General features: G+C 40.7%; 1 protein-coding gene across 1 annotated transcript in view; it reads right to left on the bottom strand.

Moving 5' to 3' along the window:
* LOC124803706 (protein dopey-1 homolog) overlaps nt 1-23,429 on the bottom strand; it is a 370,000-nt gene that overhangs the window by 52,470 nt on the left and 294,101 nt on the right. The window contains exon 29 of the mRNA XM_047264693.1: nt 13,812-14,007. Coding sequence (XP_047120649.1) covers nt 13,812-14,007 — 196 coding nt within the window. The remainder of the gene's footprint in view (nt 1-13,811; nt 14,008-23,429) is intronic.

Raw genomic sequence — 23,429 nt, 5'->3', positions numbered from 1 at the left:
TGTTTAAGCTCTAAATGGACGAAAACACCCAGTGATATCAGCCTGCAGTCTGAAGTTATTAATTTCTCCATCAGTTATGGAAACTCCAGGTAAGAATATCAACAATGTAGAAAAGGACAGATTGCTACTTACTGTAAAGATTACACATTAAGTTGCAGACATGCACAATTAAAAGACAGTTCTCATAAGCTTTTGGCCACAGCATTCAACAGAAAAACAGTTCTCATAAGCTTTTGGCCACAGCCTTCAACACACGCACACACACACACACACACACACACACACACACACACCAATCATTCAGACAAGCAAGCACACCGCACGCACACATGGTCACACACCTCACGCACACAAGGCCACCAACTCTGGCCAGAATCATTCTGGCCAGAGTTGGCAGTCATGTGTGCATGAAGTGTGCTTGCTTTTGTGAATGAATGGTGTGTGTTTCTCTTTTTTTAATGAAGGCTGTGGCCAAAAGCTTACCTGTGTCTTTTAATTGTGCCTATCCACAGCTTAATGTGTAATCTTTACGGCAAATAGCAATCTGTCTACCAAAGAGATTCTTTTCATTTGCATGAAGGAAATATATCACATCTGTTTCAGTACCTATTTTAATTTTTACAAGTTCTTATCATTTTATGATAGGGATAAAAATTGTCACAAAATTGTTTACCAAAAGGAAGGGTGTGAAAGACATAAGTAGTTGTTTACTGAGTAAACTGCTGCTACAAATAAACACATACTGCCACAGTACTTACTACCACACAATCTTCATGCATCACATTGAAGTCTTTGAGAATTATCACGATACACAAATTCTTTGAGTCCACTAAACACAAAATAATAGACAGTGAATCAGATAGAGGATTCCGGCAGCATGTGGCAACAATATGAGTCCAGTCTATCATAAGCTGTGCCCACCCTCACAAATTATAGTGAATAGGTGGGGAGGCGAGGGCCAAATATTCACCTCGATTGGGGGTGGGGAGTTAACTTATCACGGATTGAACTCACCAACAAATATAAAAGTGTAGTTATACTGATCCACAATGAATTAAGGGCTACCCACTGTCTGATGTGACTCCACCAACTATGTTCCAAAGAGCACATACGTCTTTTAACAATATCCTACACAAACTCAACAGGCCTTGGGTTGGTAATTTTGATGCCATGACATGACACCATCAATCTGCAGGGCATCCATAGATCCACTTTGATAGAATTCAGAAGAAATCAGCTAATGCATAGTATTGTTGAGATACTTGTCTACAACGGTGTCTACTTAGTAGTGTGATCATCATAATGTAATGATACTACTACAGATGTAAATATATATATTTTTGAACATGTTTCTAAAGTATATTAAAATCATTGTTCATACTTCATTTAAAGACAGTAATTTCAGCATTCACAATATTAATGTTAATACAACTGAATGTATAAATATAAATAAAAAAATAGGATGTATATATGTTCAGCATCTCTCCTCCTAAACCATTGGACAGATCTCAACCACACTTGGGTAACATACTGCTTGCTAGCTGACCATATGAGAGTCAGCCCTATGGTGGCAGGAACTTTCTGCCTCCCATAGGAGGAGAGATCTGGGCAAAAAAGTGTTTTCCAACGCAGATGCATTTAGGCTGCCCTGATGGCAGGCATGTTATGTGGGTAGTATTGGCATGCCTTGCAGAGGCTACATATGCGGGAGGGTCTGGTTGAGGGAGAGGTGGGGGCAGAATGAGATGGGCAGAGAAAAGGGAAGGAAGAAATTGACAGACAGAGAGGGGGGAGGAAGTTATGGACATAGAAAGGGAGAGGAGGGGTTAAACAGAGATAGTGAGGAGGAGGACAAACAGAGAGAGAGAGAGAGAGAGAGAGAGAGTAGGAGGATGTTGGGGTTGGGTTGTTTGAGGGAAGGGACCAGGTTGTTGGTATCACTGGGTTAGGGAAGGCCGGGGAAGGCCGTGACCTTTCAAAGGAACCATCCTGGAGCGATTTAGGGAAATCATGGAAAACCTAAATCAGGATGGCCGGACGCGGGATTGAACCATCGTCCTCTCGAATGCGAGTCCAGTGTGCTAGCCACTGCACCACCTCACTCGGTTAGGAGGATGTTATGGTCAGAGAGAGGGGGGTGAGGAAGATGGGCAGAGTGGGGGTGAAGAAGGGGCAGACAGAGAGAAAGGGAGAAGTGCAGAGATAAAGGGAGTAGCATGTGGGCAGAGAGAGGGTGAGAAGGAGATAGACAGAGAGAGGAGGGGAGGAGGAGACAGACAGAGAGGGGAGGAGGAGATGAACAGGAGGAGGAGATGCCGATGGAAAGTGTAGACAGGTAGTGAGCATGCGGAAAAAGAAAATGGGGAAGAGAGAGAGAGAGGAGGATATGGACAGAGGGGGAGGGGAATCGTTGGAAAGAGGGATTGTAGGATATGGACAAAAAGAAGAGGGAGGAGGGGATGGATGGATAGAGGGATATATGGTGGAGGAGACTGACAGCAAGAGTGGGCGGGGGGATGAATGAAATGGACAGAGAAAGGAGAAGGACCAAATGGACTGGGGGGCTGAGGCGATTGAATGGGAGAGGGGAGAGGAGGGGATGGACAGAGAGACGGATGAGGAAGGAACAGACAGAGAAAGGGATGAGGAGGGAACAGACAGTGGGTGTAGGACAGGACGGACAGAGAGAAGAGTGAGGAGAGGGAAGACAGTGAGAAAGGTGAGGGGGGATGAGGAGATGGCCAAAGAGAGGGGGAAGGAAGAGGTGAACAGGTAGAGAGAATGGAGGAGGAGATGTGTGTTGAAGAAGTATGTGAGAACCTACAGGGAGAAGGCTAGTTTAACTATAAAAATACCGTATTTACTCGAATCTAAGCCTCACTTTTTTTCCGGTTTTTGTAATCCAAAAAACCGCCTGCGGTTTAGAATCGAGTGCAAAGCAAGCGGAAGTTCTGAAAAATGTTGGTAGGTGCCGCCACAACGAACTGCCGTCGAATATATGTAGCGCTACACAGGCATGGTTTGTAGGCACAAAGATAAATACTGGCGCCAAAACCTCTGCGTCAGTAAATAAATTAAAAAAAAAAAAAAAAAAAAAAAAGGGTGGAAGACGAGCTTTTTTTTCTCCGCCCCGAGTTTCGACAACTGCATTTTCACACATTATCCAACGAAGTAAATACAACTCCATATTGTTCACCTTCGAATGTAGCAGAATTTCAATGTACTACGAAAATCCGACTGGCAAGACTGTTTGGGATGTTTGTCAATATGGCCAACTCCACGTTCTGAAATTTTTCCTACCTGTAACAAGAGAGGGTTGCTAATAGGAACTTGTATGAATTGTGAATCACATGCAGTATTCTCTTCACCATAAGAATAATACGAATATAAACATTTTGCCATGTTTTCTTTCATGTTTGCTGCTATCTCATTTAAATCCTGCCTGCCTATTTAAACTACGAAACTAGAGTGAGACAACAGCAAACGCGGAAGAATATACGTATCGTGTCATGTTTATATTCGTATTAAGTGATACAGTCAGAAGTGAAGCACAGCAGCTGACTAGATTTTCAAATATAAGATGACTCAAATTTCTGCGCAGAATCTGATGTACTAAAGAAGCGGCCGCAAAGATTTTCAAACGGAGAAAAAGTTTCGCCTAACTCTCGTTCAGAACATGTTCTATCATACGCAGTCTATTATTTGGTTCTTGTTGATCATTATCAAAGAAAGCAGCAGTGCAAGTAACAACAAATGGCAGTCTCATGCCATTGTTTCGCTAATGAGACGATTCCTCTCTCTCTTTTTTTTTTTTACTGTTAGCGGCAGTAGCGCGCACAAAAGCAAGCCATGCCGCGAGCGGTGACAGACCGTAAACACGCACTATCAGAATGCGACAAACAATGCATGACACAGTACAGTAATGCATTATCAGCTTAGAGTGACGTAAACACCTATAACAAAGAAAACGGCACTTATCAGATCAAAGCGAAATAAGCAATAGATTCAAACCAGACGAAGCACGTGAAAAAGGAAGGGTACCCGTATAAATACGGACGGAGCGCCTGACGCATAGCAATGGCTACCTGGTAAAACTTAACTGCTAAGCTTACGACTCGAACCAAACTACTACAGCTGTATCGTCATTCATTCAACCTAAATTGTGTCTCATATTACAATGGACCAACTTTTGATTCGATTTGGAGGTGCGGCCTAAAACTTTTCTCTCCCCTTGAATTTCGAGTCTCAAATTTTAGGTGCAGCTTAGATTCGGGATTTTTTTTTTTCCCCCCCTTTATTTCGAGTCACATTTTTCAGGTGCGGCTTAGATTCGAGTGCGGCTTAGATTCGAGTAAATACGGTAAGTGTCAAAATTGTTAGTAAATTATAAACATATAACTGAAACTTCCTGGCAGATTAAAATTGCATGCTAGATGGGTACTTGACTTGGAATCTTTGCCTTTTGTGATCAAAGTTCTCTACCAAATGAGCTCGTCATGAGCTATCCTCATAGCTTTACTTCCGCCACTATCTCATCTCCTACCTTCCAAACATCATTCTAGAAATATTTAATTGTATTGAAAAACCCTGTCGTTTTGAACGGTCATCAAGTTTTTTCAGAATCACCAAGTGAATTTCTAGAAATTAAAAGATGTCACATGTCACCAGATACGTGATACAGATGCACAAGAGAGATGCTGCTACTGGATGAAATGTTGACAAACCATTGTTGAGATCTGTCTATCTACTTATCCAATATGATGACAGGAAATCATTATTCAAGCACAGATAACAGTGAATTTGTAATTAATGAGCTGAAATAATCAGCTGAAACATCAAGATTACGAATACAGTGAGTGTTCTCTGCATGTCAAGGGATGTAATTGACTGCCATTAACTTAAGCACTAATTCAAAAGTCACAGAAGAGCTAAATATAATTGACTTGAAGCACAGAACTGTGCCAGCTCTGCAATTTTGGCCACAATTCACATTCTGGTTCTTTTGTACTGATTGTTGCTCAATGAAACAGCCATATGAGTAGTTCAGCTAAAAGTTAATTACCCAAACAGCAAAATTTCTAGTTATTTTTAATAAGATGATGTCCAAGCTTAAACAGACAGGTTTTAACCTATTAAAAAATAACTTATTAACATAACTTGCTTAACTGCAACATAACCATGATGTAACCCCTAAATTGCATACACCTAGGGGATATATTACTTAGATAGTGACATGTTATACTATGTATGACAATTTTTGTGAATGAATCCATGTGCAAATGGTTTGTGAAACTACAAATGAAAGCACTGAGCTTGTATTGGGGAAGGATTATTTTGAAATTGCCACGAGGAATTAAATTTAAGACAATTATTCTCATCCATGCATCACCTGAAAATCTTATCAATTTTATTAGATGTAGGTTGGGGTTAATTAAATGTGTATCCTCTTCCCATTGTAGAAGTTATCTGATTATAATACACTAGCAGCAGGTGGATTCACAGCAAGTTGATTTGCATTTAGGCATGTGGGAACATAATAATTTATACAATATCATTATGAGCAGAGTAGTTAAAAACAGCCAATGCAATGCAAGGGGAAGAAGTAGTTTCTCTTGGAAACCAATCAATACACATCTACGTAATTGCCACACAAGTCCTCACCCTGCACAGTTTTAATGCACAGCTATGAGTGAATGAACAAAAGATCTCTTAAACAATTGTATTTATACCTTCAAACTCAGTTTCTCCAACAAATTTCTCCAGCATTGCCAGTGAACTATCCCTGATTAGTAGAAACTGTAAGACTTAACATTAATGATTTATCTACACTCGTGTTCATAAATTAAGGATAATGCTGATACATGATGAAACAATGCTCTGGTGGGCAGTTTGCGGGTTTAAATCACCTCGGGGTATGACCATGCGGTGCATTTGACTTGTGGTCATTGTGTGATGGTGCTGACAGCAGTCCACATACACAGAGGTGTATTGGTGCATGTCAGAGTACGGTGCAGCGAGTAAGTGTGCAAACGTTTTCAGACGTGCTAATGGTGACTGTGTGTTGAAAATGACTCAAAGAACACATATTGATGACGTTATGAGGGGTAGAGATATTAGGGCTACTGGAGGCTGGTCAAACACACCAGGTCGTAGCACGGGCCCTCTGTGTGCCACAAAGTTGGGTCTCAAGATTATGGCAATGATTCCAGCAGACAGGAAACATGTCCTGGCACTACAGTATGGGACATCCACAATGTACAACACCACAAGAAGACCGATATCTCATCATCAGTGCCCACAGTTGGCCACGAAGTACTGCAGGTAGCCTTGCTCGGGACCTTACTGCAGCCACTGGAACAGTTGTCTCCCCAGTTGTCTCGAGACACACAGTCTACAGACGACTGAACAGACATGGTTTATTTACCCAGAGACCTGCAAGATGCATTCCACTGACCCCTTGTCACAGGAGAGACCGTAAAGACTAGTGTCAAGAATACAGTACATGGTCATTGGAACAGTGGTCCCAGGTTATGTTCACGGACGAGTCCAGGTATAGTCTGAACAGTGATTCTCGCCAGGTTTTCATCTGGTGTGAACCAGGAATCAGATACCAACCCCTTAATGTCCTTGAAAGGGATCTGTATGGAGGTCATGGTTTGATGGTGTGGGGTGAGATTATGATTGGTGCATGTACACCCCTACATGTCTTTGACAGAGGAACTGTAACAGGTCAGGTGTATCGGGACGTCATTTTGCACCAGTATGTCTGCCTTTTCAGGGGTGCAGTGGGTCCCACCTTCCTCCTGATGGATGATAACGCACGGCCCCACCGAGCTACCATTCTGGGGAGTACCTTGAAACAGAAGATATCAGGTGAATGGAGTGGCCTGCCTGTTTTCCAGACCTAAACCCCATCGAGCACGTCTGGGATGCTCTCGGTCGATGTATTGCTGCACGTCTTCATACCCCTAGGACACTTCAGGAGCTCTGACAGGCACTGGTGCAAGAATGGGAGGCTATGCCACAGCAGCTGCTCAACCACCTGATCCAGAGTATGCCAACCTGTTGTGTGGCCTGTGTACATGTGCATGGTGATCATATTCCATACTGATGTCGGGGTACATGTGCAGGAAACAGTGGCATTTTGTAGCACATGTGTTTCGAGACGGTTTTCTCAACTTATCACCAATACTGTGGGCTTGCAGATCTGTGTCGTGTGTGTTCCCTATGTGCCTATGCTATTAGTGCCAGTTTTGCGTAGTACCATGTTGTGTGGCACCACATTCTGCCATTATCCTTATTTTATGAGCACGAGTTGTAAATAGCATAATCTTTTGAAGTTTCTCAGGCAGCGGGTGACAAAATTGAAGTGTGAGGTGATGCAGTAGTGTCACAAGATGTGCCCACTGGGACGACAGATAGCTTGCACAAGGAAGTGGCAGCAGCAGCGAGCAGAATAAGGCCGGTCCAAGCAGCTGCAACTGTCATATGATCAGAATTCTCTGCTTCAATTTTTTTCTTCCTGTTTTGCCCAGCATAAACATTCAACATGCCCTAAGCAATGAGCTACTTGTAATGCTTGCCAGGAGAAATGCCACATAGCCTCCATGTGCCATTTGCTGAAGGTCGCTCAGGATATGGACATGGAAGTAAACTGTGTGACTTCAATGCTTCTGACATCTCCAAGTTGTTAATCGAGTTACGTTTAGGTCGACACAGGTGCTGCAGTGACATTATTGAATTCTCAAGTCTGTGTGAGTTTCGGCCCGCCACCACTTACAGCAGTCTCACAGAAGCTGGTCAGTTATAACAAACAGAAGATAGTGCTGTTGGGACAATTTACAGCATCTGCCTCTTACAAGTTAGTGGTTCATTCCATTACATTTTTGGTGGTTGTTGATGCCAGTGTTGAGAACTTGTCTGTGATGGACACATTTCAAGCATTTGGATTTTCTATCATTGATGTAATTCATCTGGTGTCCGATCAGGTACCATATTCTCAATTGGAAACATTGTGTGAGGTGTTTACAGACTTGTGTTCAGAACATATAGGGTGTGTTCTGAATTTTTCTACTCATATTTTTTTGAAATCCACAGTTCAGCCTTGATTTTGTTTTGTGTGTCTTACTCCTGTTTCCCTGAAAGATCAAGTGAAAGCAGAATTGGACAGACTTCAATTTCGAGTGGTGAAGCAAACTGTTTTGGCTAGTGAATGTTTATCTCCACTAGTTGTAATTCGGAAGCTGTTGGGGAAACTTCACCTCTGTAGCAACTTCAGTACTACTGTCAATGCACATTCAATCATGGATATATATCCTCTCCGACACTGGGAGGAACTATTGGTGAAAATATTGGGTGGCCAGTACTGTTCTAAAATTGATCTACCTAAAGTGTATCTGCAGCTTCCTATGAACGAAGAGGGTCAGCGAGTTCTGGTTTTGGATACTCCTTTTGGTCTCTATCAGTATTTGCACCTTCCTTTTAGTGTGGCTAGCATCCTCGCTATTTTCCAACAATTTTTAGAGCAAATGACTGTGCCTGCCCCGGTTGCATTAATTATCTTGATGATATTGTTGTTACGGGCTCCTCCACAGATGATCACTTGAAAAATTTGCGCACTTTGTTTTCTGTCTTACAGTCTGCAGCCTTACGGTGTAACCTCGCAAAAAAAAAAGTTTTTCAATATTCTATTGTTTTTTTGGGGTTCGAGGTCTAATGTTGTGGCGTTTGCCGTCTTCCAGACCACATCTCCATTGTTATGTCTATGCCTCACTCCTAGTCCATGAAGGAGCTTCAGGCCTTCCTAGGAAGACAAGGTACTATCGTTGCACACCTTGTTATACAATGATGTATTTTTTTGCTGGATTCTGGTTTGCAAATACGCTTTTCAAATGTTGAAATCCAAGCTACTCTCAGCCCCTTGTTTAGCTACATTCTCTTTGGACCAGTACATTGTGTTGGCGACTGACACCTCACACTACAGCCTTAGCATGGTCCTAGTACGCCAATGTGCCGATGGCTCTGAATAACCTGTTGCTTTCACCTCTAAATGTCTAAGCATCAAAGGAACGATTTAGATGCATCCAGTGGAAAGCCCAAGCATCAAAGCATGTAGCAGAAACACCATGAATTGCTTGTATGAAAGAAATTCAAAATATAACGATTGACTAGTAAGGTCATTTTATTCAGCTTATGGAGTGCCCATGGTCTGCCCTGCCTCTGACCCTTCAGATTTCTATTGTTTGGTTGAAAAAAACGAAGCTTTGCATGGCACCAACTCAATGGAAAGAAAGAGAAAAAGAAGAAAGTACAAAACAAACTTTGAGGTCATGGCAAAGAATTCTTTCCTGAGAGGATAAGAAAACTTTTCACAATGTGAGCCAAAAAAAAAAAAAACTGTATTAATTTAACAAACCATTCTTGCTTTATGTTTATTTGTCTGTTTGATTAATGAACTATCCTTCTATAATGGAGAGCACTGTGAAGGTGATAAAGTTGTGCCAGAGCCCAAGACAAGGAATCATGAACTTTATTTTAGCACAGTTAGTTCCAGTATTATCTATCCTGGATTTTCCATAGTTAGTTCCAAGCACGCAAGGTTATGTCAAACATTTTTTTTTTCTCCCCCTTGTATTGTCTTCAGAACTCCGGCACTTAATGAGAGTGCCAAAATTGTAACTACCTTTTCTTGTTGTTGCTACTGTATGTCTGAATGTTTCTGAATTAAATAAGCATACCAGCAACGACCTTTCCAATACAGATACTTGACTTCAATTTCATTTTGATGGTAGGACCCTATGTATTTGACTTAATAAGGAAATGTGCAGTTTCTTTTGTGACTGAATTAAAATGGACCTGTATAAACTGCCAAGAAATTGCTAAAATTAGCAGGTCACAAGAAAGTACCTAAAAACAAGGAAACCTTCTGGACTGATTTACATAGCTGTTAATAATGTATGGGGGGTTGGGGGTTGTTTGGGGAAGGAGACCAGACAGCGAGGTCATCGGTCTCAATGGATTAGGGAAGGATGGGGAAGGAAGTCGGCCGAGCCCTTTCAAAGGAACCATCCCAGCATTTGGCTGGAGTGATTTAGGGAAATCACGGAAAACCTAAATCAGGATGGCCGGATGCGGGATCAAACCATCGTCCTCCCAAATACGAGTCCAGTGTCTAACCACTGCGCCACCTTGCTCGGTAATAACGTATGGGAAGTGTAAAAATGTTTTATGGTGCAATAAATAAAAAATAAATAAAAACAGTAATTGCCGGTAAACAGTGCAGCGGAGACTTTGCATTATGCTTCCTACAGCTGGCCTTTCTGTTTTAGGAACATAACTTATATTTTCTTTCTCTTGCTTCTAAGTACACGTGAGCTAAGTTTTGGAAACAGCACAAGCTGAAATCGTGTCTGTGAGCTTAGTGGGTGAGACTCAAATTACTAGATTTAAGCTACATAACATCCTACTGTAGAATGGTATATCAGTTTCCATTGTCAGTTAAGGTAATTAATATACACTCAATGCTCTTCTCAATCTTTTTCAAAAGCAGGCCAACTCCACTGATGGGATAAATTGTAAAATTGTCTCACTTTTGAAAAAGAGCCTGCTGCCTGAAGATGTAATCCAGAAAAGTAGGGGTGTGGTTGGTTCACCAAGATTAAATGGCGTGCAGAAAATCCACAAAGAAGGATGCCATTATGTGCCACTGTCAGTACTCTGTGGGTATCCATTCCAACTCACTGAAATATTTAATGAAGGTCCTTCTTTCTTTCATAAGAAAATGTGATCGCCATATTTCCAATGCCATGGCATTCATATGGTGGCTGAAATCATTAAACCTGGATGAATTAGAACTTCCAGTCAGTTTTTATGTTGGCTGTCTTTTCATTAGCATTCCACTTAAGGGGTCCCACAGTTTTTTAGTGGAAAACTTTATATGGAAACAATATAACTCTGCCATCATGTGCTGATATCAGCATATGTTTTGTTTAATGATTGTGTTTTTGAACAAACTAAGAGACTGAAGTCTATCATTCTACATGGGAAGCCATTCATCTCTCAGTTTTACAAACTTATTTAGGGAATATTTTGAGAATGATGAAGGCAGCTTTGAAACCAACCTGTTTTTGGAGTTTTGATGATACCTTCATTGTCTGGCCACCTGGAGTGGTACCTCTTAATGGTTCCTGGAAAACTTCTCTTCATCCCAGCATTAAGTTCATGATGGAAGTTGAAAAGATGGAAAGCTCCCTTTCTTGGATGTATTGGTTTACAAAAGGAACAATGGAATTCTTTAACACAAAATTTACCACAAATCCATGCACACTGACTGGTAACTACAAGCAACAAGCTGTCATCTGCTGTGTGAATGCAGTAGAGTTCCTAGGATGCGGGTACAAAGAGCATACTGACAGCATGTGAAAAGAAACTGAACACCTGACGAAAAACCTAATCTCCTGCTCCTTGGTTCTCTTAAGAACTATTTGGGACTAAGGATGCCTAGTGTGTATAAAACTCTGCAGCCCTGCAATGACACTTTCATAGCAGTTCCCCACAAGGCTTCAACAACAGGAAATTTCCACCATGATTGAGCCTTGTGTAACACAGGGATGCTGGATAGTATATCAGGGCACACAAATTAGTTTTCACATCTCAGTATTGGGATAGTGTCTTTAGAAAGGTATCTCATCAACTGAAATATGGAACACCATTTTAACAACAGGCAACTGTCTTAACTATTGTATATAAATCCTTCCAGCATTCATTACCGGTGAGGCTGAACGTGTGCTGTGGTAAGGAGCAGCACTGGTAGCTTCTGGAGCAAGACTGGGCGTCTTCTGTGGTTCATATAGGGGTGACAGCTCTGGTATCTCAGTAGTTCAGCTTGTATTTGCAGATGGCAGCTGGTTGGTACACTGAATATCACAATTTGGTTTTATGATATGACTGGTGGCCATCAATACGTGTTAATACGTCAGTATTTAATAAAAATAAATAAATGTCATGTAGCTGATCCCACTTCAGTTGCTCTCACATTAGCGTTACTGCTTCTTATTTCGAGCAGCTTATCATTTGATCACACAGGTCTGGAAGGGCTTCATTCCAGATTTTCAAGTGGCAAAACATATAAAATGGTCATCTAGAATTAAACCTTACACATTTAAATCATTAACCAGCAATGCAAACCTATATTTAAAAAAGGTCTTTCCTATTTACTTCACTCAAATGATTACATTCAAGTGGAATGACATGATTTCTTTTCTGTGGATGTGTTGCAGACTGACAGACTGAATATGTATTAGACTGCATGACAAGGCAAAGCCTCCGTTTATGACTCAGCCTGTAGCCACAATGGGCAAGTAGTAAAACATATTGTTCTTAGTGTACTGCATAGCTGTGACACAAAAAGTGTTCTCATCTTCTTGAGAGTCTCTCTGAGAATTACTTGAGCTTCTCAAGGCATGAGCTTATATTTCTCACCCCTACTGTTGATCCTCCCATGTCTCGGACAACTGTTCACACTTTCCATTTTGACACCCCTCAGGTTTCCTTCTCAGCTGTAGCAAAGCTACAAATGCTACTTATGTTGCTTCATATATATATATATATATATATATATATATATATATATATATATATATATATATATATATATATATATATATATTTTTTTCACATTTCCTCTTAAAACACTGTATCTATTTCAACCAAACTTGGTACACATATCCCTTACCATCATCAGGAAACAATCATTGTTGGGGTTATAACCACCTACCCGGCAACAATAGCTGTCAGGCTAAGAACCACCTACCTATCACAGTGCAGGAGATATGACTTCATAAAAAATGAGGTGCATGAAAACTGCCATATCATACATGATATTAAAATTTATTACTTCCGTGCTATAAAATTTATTTGCAATAGATTCCACAGACAATATCCACATATGCTGCTAAAAGCACCTACATAATTATATCATGGTACCATACAGAGTTCAGGAGATACCACATCATAAACATTCAGATGTGTGAACTCTGCTGCACTGTGCAAGACATTTAAATTTATTACTTCTTTCTCACTAAATCTATATGCAAAATATTTCGCAGACTGTAACCACACACGCCACAAAATGTATCTATACAAATACATCACTGTCCAATACATCGTTCAATAGATATGATGTCATAAATACAGAGATTTATGAAAAAATGCACATCTTACATGAAGTTTTAATGCATTTGGTCTTTACAACTGAGACACTCCTACAGTTGAGTCAAATTAAGGAAATCTCTAACACCTGGCAGAACTTTTGACAGCTTTCAACTGCAAAACGCATATGGCTGTAATTGAAAACAACAGCCATCTACAGAGCTATGACGAGGTGTTGCCTTAGAGATATTTACAAAATCGTGTTGTAGATATGCAAAGCTGTTTCACAATTTCAAAGGTGTTTTCACAAATACATGGAAATGATTTTTTTCCCTTCGATATTGCACTACAAACACAGTTCATTTTTTTCTGTTTCTAACAGAAAATAGGCAAAATAAATACCCATGCAACATTTATCTGCAAATTTTATGACACATATCCCCTCACTCCACCACATCAATATCTTGTTCAAATATTGCTTGAGCAGTCACTGGCACTTATGCTGAAGTTACACACCCATTCAGCAATTGAATTAACATTTTTACATATTACATAAAGTATACTGACAACTGATGGATCCGTCAGCATCAAAACGATGTACATAAATGTTATGAAAATCAACAGTATAAGAATAATGTGGGAATATGAGAGTAAAAACAAACCTGAATTGCTCAGTGTCAGTACTAAGCTCCTGTTCAATGTGCAGGAACACTTGGACTAGTTCACTGACAATCACTGGCCACAATGATGTTACATGTTGCGGTGACATTCGCAGCAACAGCACTCGGAAGCATAGAAACACTTGTGCCTGGACTGATGGAACCACTTGCGGCAACCGCAGGCTTTCAGCAAGTCGTTCTGTGAGCATATGAGATCTTTATTTCACCAATTTGTGTGACACGTGTCAGTAAAATTTATTTTTATACATAAGAATATAGCAATTATAAGCACAGTTTAAGATATGAATTGTGGAAGACGATATCATATGATATAATTGCACTGGCTTCAACAGCCAGAGTCAGTTGACATAAAAGTTTTCTGAGTATCATCATGCATCATAATTTTAAAAACTATATTTGAGAAACCAACATTTCAACCACGGTTATAGTGACCTCCTTCTGAGTCCACTGATGGCCCAGTAGACCCAGAAGAAGGGCACGGGGACTGAAACGTTGGTTTGACCAGTATAGTTTTTTCCATTATGGCATGGTATGACACTCAGAAAACATTTTTGTCAGGTGTCATATGAATTTATCCTTCACAGGTTAGGGGTAGAGAAGATATAACAAAATGAAAGTGTTCTGGGCCAAGCCCATAACCTATTGTTTTGACAGAATTTAAAATAAAGTGGTCACAGTTTGAAGCAACTCGCATAACAGTTTCCCACAGATACTAGAGTAAAATTATTTTATCCCAATATGCCTATACTTCCACAACTTTGCTTTGTTTCTCTTGCTTTGATTACTGTTGTGTATGAGAATACATGCCTTTAACAGAGACTTAAATAAAAATATCTGTTAGATTTCAGTTTTGGCAACACTTGGTCACAAGTCAAGGTTAGGTATTTAGTGTAGGATAAATTTATTAATAGTGCAAAGCAGTGTTTCATTCTGGCAGTGTGTTAATTCTATAAATATTAGCTGTTCCAGTTTACTACATTGTATTAACCTATTTTGACTATCTCCCGACAAATGATCAGGGTAGTAAGTATTATATTCAAATGTTTTATGTTATACTTTGACATGTTCCATATCCACGAGAATCATTCCATTTTTGATTCCATGGAACAAAAACTGAATCTAATCTTATCTTTTGTACCTTTGTCGACATATCAATGGATACTTGGTATATGATGTGTTGTGTAAGTAGTAAAAAGGTTATGCAAGTTGCTTCAAATTGTGACCACTTTGTCTGAAATTACATTAAAACATTACGTTATAGGCTTGGCCCAGAACACTTTCACTTCCTTATATCTTTTCTAAGATCAGCAGGGAAAAATACATGTATCTCTGTTACATTATACAACAGAAGAATATTGGAGTTATAGCTTCTTACAGAAGTAGGATCTACCTAACACGTTTGCAATGGCTCTACGATTTTTTTCCTGGCTTATCATGTGTGTTAATGGGGTCGGCATGTTATTCTGGATTTGGCAATGTTAGGGACAGATGGCAGCTGGATGCCCTTCCTATCACCATGGTCTATACCTATTTTATGGATTACAAGGCAATCTTACAATCAAAATTAACATAAAAATGTCCAGCATTTGGTTTAAAAATTCCCAACAGTCTTAAAAAAGGCCATATATTTCATGCCACAGGAAACCTATCTCTATCTGGCAACATTGGAATCAACTGGTGGCAGCAGTGCACCAATGCGATGAACATGAGTTGCGGGTATTCACAAGCTTGCTAACATTGTCTCCCTCCCACCCCACTATCACAAACACAGAACAGCCTATGGTGCGTCACTGCAGTCTATTGTGCCAGTGAACTTGAACTGAAAGTGATTTTCATCATCAGTAACAGTACAATATTTTTGGTAGTAGCTAATTTCATAATGGAAAGAAAAAGATATTCATAGTGAGCTATAAACTGGAAGAATTAGCACAATGTAGAACAACATGGAAACAGAGCAGCTGAGCGGCATTTCGGGCCTCGAACAACATAAAAAAACCAATTGCGATTGGCAAGCTAGTACAGAAGAACTGGGGGGAAAAAAGGGAGGAAGACTAAATGTGCAAATAGAGGACTGAATGCAAAATGGACATAACTAGAAGGTGATGTACTTAAGTGGATTCATGGGCACCATCAAAATGGCATTGGAATTAATACAAAAATGATTCAAACACATCCCAATAAGCTAGTGCTACCGTGGAACTTTGACCCTGCTGTTGGCGGGGATGCGTGCATGCCTCAACGACACAGATAGCCGTACCGTAGGTGCAACCACAACGGAGGGGTATCTGTTGAGAGGCCAGACAAACATGTGGTTCTTGAAGAGGGGCAGCAGCCGTTTCAGTAGTTGCAGGGGCAACAGTCTGGATGATTGACTGATCTGGCCTTGTAACACTAACCAAAACGGCCTTGCTGTGCTGGTACTGCAAACGGCTGAAAGCAAGGGGAAACTACAGCCGTAATTTTTCCCGAGGGCATGCAGTTTTACTGTATGATTAAACGATGATGGTGTCCTCTTGGGTAAAATATTCCGGAGGTAAAATAGTCCCCCATTCGGATCTCCAGGCGGGGACTACTCAGGAGGACGTCGTTATAAGGAGAAAGAAAACTGGCGTTCTACGGATCAGAGCGTGGAATGTCAGATCCCTTAATCGGGCAGGTAGGTTAGAAAATTTAAAAAGGGAAATGGATAGGTTAAAGTTAGATATAGTGGGAATTAGTGAAGTTCGGTGGCAGGAGGAACAAGACTTCTGGTCAGGTGAATACAGGGTTATAAATACAAAAGCAAATAGGGGTAATGCAGGAGTAGGTTTAATAATGAATAAAAAATAGGAGTACGGGTAAGCTACTACAAACAGCATAGTGAACGCATTATTGTGGCCAACATAGACACGAAGCCCACATCTACTACAGTAGTATAAGTTTATATGCCAACTAGTTCTGCAGATGATGATGAAATGTATGATGAGATAAAATAAATTATTCAGATAGTGAAGGGAGACAAAAATTTAATAGTCATGGGTGACTGGAATTCGAGTGTAGGAAAAGGGAGAGAAGGAAACATAGTAGGTGAATATGGATTGGGGGTAAGAAATGAAAGAGGAAGATGTCTGTTAGAATTTTGCACAGAGCATAACTTAATCATAGCTAACACTTGGTTCAAGAATCATAAAAGAAGTTTGTATACATAGAAGAACCCTGGAGATACTAAAAGGTTTCAGATAGATTATATAATGGTAAGACAGAGATTTAGGAACTAGGTTTTAAATTGTAAGACATTTCCAGGGGCAGATGTGGACTCTGACCACAATCTATTGGTTATGAACTGTAGATTAAAACTGAAGAAACTGCAAAAAGGTGGGAATTGAAGGAGAGGGGACCTGGATAAACTGAAACAACCAGAGGTTGTAGAGAGTTTCAGGGAGAGAATAAGGGAACAATTCAGAGGAATGGGGGAAAGAAACACAGTAGAAGAAGAATGGGTAGCTTTGAGGAATGAAATAGTGAAGGCAGCAGAGGATCAAGTACGTAAAAAGACGAGGGCTAGCGGAAATCCTTGGGTAACAGAAGAGATACTGAATTTAATTGATGAAAGGAGAAAATACAAAAATGCAGTAAGTGAAGCAGGCAAAAAGGAATACAAACGTCTCCAAAATGAGATCGACAGGAAGTGCACAATGGCTAAACAGGGATGGCTAGAGGACAAATGTAAGGATGTAGAGGTTTATCTCACTAGGGGTAAGATAGATACTGCCTACAGGAAAACTAAAGAGACCTTTGGAGAAAAGAGAACCACTTGCATGAATATCAAGAGCTCAGATGGAAACCCAGTTCTAAGCAAAGAAGGGAAAGCAGAAAGGTGGAAGGAGTATATAGACGGTCTATACAAGGGCGATGTACTTGAGGACAATATTATGGAAATGGAAGAGGATGTAGATGAAGATGAAATGAGAGATATGATACTGCGTGAAGAGTTTGACAGAGCACTGAAAGACCTGAGTCTAAACAAGGCCCCGGGAGTAGACAACATTCCATTGGAACTACTGACGGCCTTGGGAGAGCCAGTCCTGACAAAACTCTACCATCTGGTGAGCAAGATGTATGAGACAGGCAAAATACCCTCAGACTTCAAGAAGAATATAATAATTCCAATCCCAAAGAAAGCAGGTGTTGACAGATGTGAAAATTACTGAACTATCAGTTTCATAAGTCACAGCTGCAAAATACTAACGCGAATTCTTTACAGACAAATGGAAAAACTGGTAGAAGCAGATGTCGGCGAAGATCAGTTTGGATTCCGCAGAAATGTTGGTACACGTGAGGCAATACTGACCCTACGACTTATCTTAGAAAATAGATTAAGGAAAGGAAAACCTACATTTCTAGCATTTGTAGACTTAGAAAAAGCTTTTGACAATGTTGACTGGAATACTCTCTTTCAAATTCTTAAGGTGGCAGGGGTAAAATACAGGGAGCGAAAGGCTATTTACAATTTGTACAGAAACCAGATGGCAGTTGTAAGAGTCGAGGGGCATGAAAGGGAAGTGATGGTTGGGAAGAGAGTGAGACAGGGTTGTAGCTTCTCCCCTATGTTATTCTATCTGTATATTGAGAAAACAGTAAAGGAAACAAAAGAAAAATTCGGAGTAGGTATTAAAATCCATGGAGAAGAAATAAAAACTCTGAGGTTCGCCAATGACATTGTAATTCTGTCAGAAACAGCAAAGGACTTGGAAGAGCAGTTGAACGGAATGGACAGTGTCTTGAAAGGAGGATATAAGATGAAAATCAACAAAAGCAAAAACAAGGATAATGGAATGTAGTTGAATTAAGCCGGGTGATGCTGAGGGAATTAGATTAGGAAATGAGACACTCAAAGTAGTAAAGGAGTTTTGCTATTTGGGGAGCAAAATAACTGATGATGGTCGAAGCAGAGAGGATATAAAATGTAGACTGGCAATGGCAAGGAAAACGTTTCTTTGTTAACATCGAGTATTGATGTAAGTGTTAGGAAGTCGTTTCTGAAAGTATTTGTATGGAGTGTAGCCATGTATGGAAGTGAAACATGGACGATAAATAATTTAGACAAGAAGAGAATAGAAGCTTTCGAAATGTGGTGCTACAGAAGAATGCTGAAGATTAGATGGGTAGATCACATAACTAATGAGGAGGTATTAAATAGAATTGGGGAGAAGAGGAGTTTGTAGCACAACTTGACTAGAAGAAGGGATCGGTTGGTAGGACATGTTCTGAGGCATCATGGGATCACCAATTTAGTACATCAAGGGATCACCAATTTAGTACTGGAGGGCAGCGTGGAGGGTAAAAATCGTAGAGGGAGACGAAGAGATGAATACACTAAGCAGATTCAGAAGGATGTAGGCTGCAGTAAGTACTGGGAGCAGTAAGTACTGGGAGATGAAGAAGCTTGCACAGGATAGAGTAGCACGGAGAGCTGCATCTAACCAGTCTCAGGACTGAAGACCTCAACAACAACAACAACAACTGTGGAACTTAACAGACTTAAGGGTGGAGTTGGTTGGTGCCATACGCTCATGATGCATCATAGACTTAGCATGCAAACCAAAACCAAAACATATTGGAAAATGCCACAAGAGCATGAAGAGAAAATATTGTCTTTCCACGACTTTATTATTCAACATAAAAAAAGTGGTGTGGGACTAGGCTAAATGGAGACTATGGATGGAAATCTCTGCCATTTGATGTGCCGAGGGACATAGCTGTTGCCTTAAAAGGTGCTAAAACTCGAAACTTAATCCAATGCCAAAACCTTCTCAAATACTGCCAGATGTTGTTGTTCACTTACATGACAAGAGTTGGATGGACGAGGCTGTTATGAAATTATGGATTAACAGAGTGTTGGGGAGAAGGAAAGGTGCTTTATTAAAGTTCTCTTCTTGCACTAGATCTGTTTAGTAGTCATTTGAAAAATTCTGTGAAAGAGAAATTGAGACAGGGAAATACACAGCTTGCTGTTATTCTGCAATCTTTTGATGTCTCAATAAATAAACCATCTAAAGTGTATGAACTCACGCCAAAGGGAGCTTTAAAACAACCTACAATCAAACAAGTGTCTCACTGGACAAAACACATTGTGGTCTAGAGTGAGAGAAGACATTAGTGTTAAATTTTTCAAGAAGTGTGGCATAATTAGCGTCTCAGTGACAGTGAAGACCATCTTACATATGAAGAGGAGCAGTGAAGACCATCTTATGTATGAAGAGGAAACTGATGATCATGAAGAGGAAGAGGAGAAAGAAGAGGAAGAAAGTTCAGATGACGATTTTCAAGGATTTTAAAGGTCACTTCGGTTTTGTAAACTAAGTATTTCTTTTTTATTCTGGCTTTGCAAGCTATCAATAAGAGTGGTGAAATGTTATTTCTTTTTTTAAAAAAATTGCTTAAAAATTAAGGTGTCCCTTGGAGTCCATAGCATCTTATAGCCCGTAAAACTCGATAACAACAACCTCTTACTTAATATGGACAAAACAGTTCATATGGTCTTCTGCACACCAAAGAAATATACAACACACATAGTCACTACTCATAAACAATAAAATAAATGAACAGGTCAGTGAGATTAAGTTCCTTGGGTTGAGGAAATAAACTGCTGTGCAACAGGAGTACCCTCTGCTATGCCAGTTCTTTGTCAAAGGTGTGACTTGACTACCATTAGAACAGTAGATTTTGCTCATGTGAATTCAATTCTTTTATGTGGAATTCCTTTCTGCAGTCAATAACCAAAAATTACTATGCAAAAATTATTTGTCAAGGTCATGACAAGATTGTCACCACATGCATCCACCAAGCCACTCTTCAAAAAATTGGGAATTTACGTCTCCCATGAAAAAGGGTCACTCCAAAATAAATGCACAGTTTTTTCAAACACTCAATGTATTTTACATACCTTTGATATTTCTACCATATGTCAAAAAATTCGCAAGAGACGAAATGACATTTTTCCACATAATGTCTGTCTCTTTCCACTGCTTTATGCCACTGTGGAAACAAGGTCTGTATACTGGCTCTGGTACCGAGCGCCACAGGTTTCGAATCCATGCCATATGGCATGGAACTTGATGACCACTAGAGGTCTCTGCAGCAGTCACGCCGTAAGCCATGGCTGCATGCGCTCCTGGCTGAGTATAATGTGAGATCACCACTGTGGAGCACGTGGTCCCAGCGGCCAATAGTGACATACCCTGTCATGTATTAAGGCGGCTGACTCTCACTCAGTGAGGCAGTCTGGTATTCGCGTTGAGTCGGTTGATATCTCACTCACAGACATCGTGTTTATGTTGCGTGTGCTTACTTCCCATTTATGAGTGGGCGTTGTTTCGATTTCGTAGGATTATCTCTTGTGACCCCTTTGCTTAATATTTTTTGTTAATCTTGGTGTCTTGCTCGGTTGTCTGTCGTGCTTGTCCTTCCATTCGTGTTCGACCGTCTTGTTTGTTCGCGGGCCACTCTCATTCAGTCCCACCGTGTTTTTGTTTGTGGCAAATGTGCAACCGTTCCTGTTGCAGTTACAACATAGGCTCCTGCAAACATTCTCAGAACCCACCTTACACAAACATTTTCCAACTTCAACTGTCTCAATATTCTGCACACACCCATTTCTCCTACTCCCACTCGGATTTACAGTTCATTCATTGCAATACATTTGTCGGCCAAAATCAGATCGAGAATACACATCACTCTATTGGCAGTCTGTGGAGTGCTCATGCTGCAGTTGTGCGGGAGGCCCCGAGTATTGCCATACCCACTTTCAGCAGATAATCTGGTTGTCTAATGTACAGTGATCAACAGTACTGTCTGCCTACACCTTCTTTAATCTCTTGTGAAAGTTAAGTCACTGTATTGTTCTCACAACATACGAACTCTACAACAGCACATTGCTTCTCAGAGGAACATCATGTGCAGCAGCAGTCTTGATGGAATGCCATAATAGCATGACTTGCAGAAACAGATTGAATTAAATTTGTATACACATAGGAAGAACGTTTCTATGACCTCTGTGAGCAGCTACGATTCAGAAAAAAAGTGGGATTTTTGAAGTAAAAAAAAAAAAAAAGTGTGCATTTCTTTTGGAGTGACTTTCATACATACATCCTAAAGACATTTTCATTTGCAAATAAGAACCTCCATCTGATTGTATTCGTCTCGGTTCTGCAGTCAGATCATACAATCATTCTATCGCTTGAGCCTTGTCCCACAGTTATGCAGGGTCAGCCATCGTTAATCGGATTTGGCATGTTAATGTTTAAGGGGTGGCCGGATGGCCTCCCTGCCGCCACCTCGTACCCCCCGGGACAGAATCAGTGTAGCCCAACTGTCTGCGTCGAGTGTAATCCGTGGAATAGTGTGAAAGTGTTCAGATGTCTGTGAGCCATGTAACTGAGGCGGAACATGGGGACCAGCATGGTATTCACCTAGCGGGATGTGGAAAACCGCCTAAAAACCACATCCATGCTGGCTGGCACATCAGCCCTCATCGTTAATCCGCTGGGCGGATTCGATCCGGGGCCGGCACGCCTACCCGAGTCCAGGAAGCAGCGTGTCAGCGCTCTCGGCTACCCTGGCGGGTCTCAGATGATACAATCATCTGAACACAATATTTCTGCAGTCCACCTGGATGCCACCTCCAGGTGAGACAACTGTATGCTTGTCTCTCTGGAACTGATTTATACCATGAAATTACAGTCCTTTTATACAGTGCATAAGGGCAAGAGCCCATGCACCAGAAACCATCACAGCTGCCCCCTAGTGCAAGTGAATGTACAGAGCCTCAGTGGAGACAGCTGGGAAAAAAATCAATGAATTGCTGTTATCACTGTCAACATATTCTGCCGACTAGGTCAGTGACCATTGTCTTTTAACATCAAATAAAACAGGGTTCCAAGTCTTACTTAAAAGGATAACCCTGACCTCCACTTATAATGCTGCCTGCCAGTATTATCTTGACAGCTTCCATTAAAATACTTTCTCAATAGCAAGATGCAGAGGCAAGCAGTTGTGTCTTATCATACAAGGTTCTGTGTCCCTTGGTAAGGCACTGTGCCACTGCAGATTTCTCAGAGTGCATCAAATGTGTGTGCTCAGCGCACCTGTGTTGAATGATGCAGATTTTTGGTCTATATACAATTTCCCAAACACCAGGCTTCCTCGATCCTATGTCACCTTGGGATTGCTCTTCTTCAGCACTATCGAACTGTGCACAGAAGCGCCATCAGTAGGTAATCTTTAAAGTTTCAACATTTTTGTTCTTAACCAATGACATCCGATGATGATACCCACTGATGGATCATGATTAACCTCATGAGTAAAGAACTATATGAAGCCACACTATCAGTGTGCAAAGAAAGGCCTAAATTTTGCTCTTACTTCAGAAGTCTTCCAGCAATGAATTTATTCGCTTGGTGGAACGAGCAGTGTCCAGCTTTCCTGCAGACCCAGCAGGAAAAAATCAGGCAAGAGATTTCATATGGGTCAACCCCTCCCCCCATAACAATCTCTCCTCTGTCAAAAGGGCAGCAGAGAAGATTCAGATTTATTTGCCCTATCAGTGGACAAAGGTAATGC

Source organism: Schistocerca piceifrons, chromosome 1 (assembly GCF_021461385.2).
Source record: "Schistocerca piceifrons isolate TAMUIC-IGC-003096 chromosome 1, iqSchPice1.1, whole genome shotgun sequence".
In the NCBI taxonomy this organism is placed as follows: domain Eukaryota; kingdom Metazoa; phylum Arthropoda; class Insecta; order Orthoptera; family Acrididae; genus Schistocerca; species Schistocerca piceifrons.
Note: the sequence above shows the minus strand (reverse complement) of the source record. Positions and strands in the feature narration are given on the sequence as shown.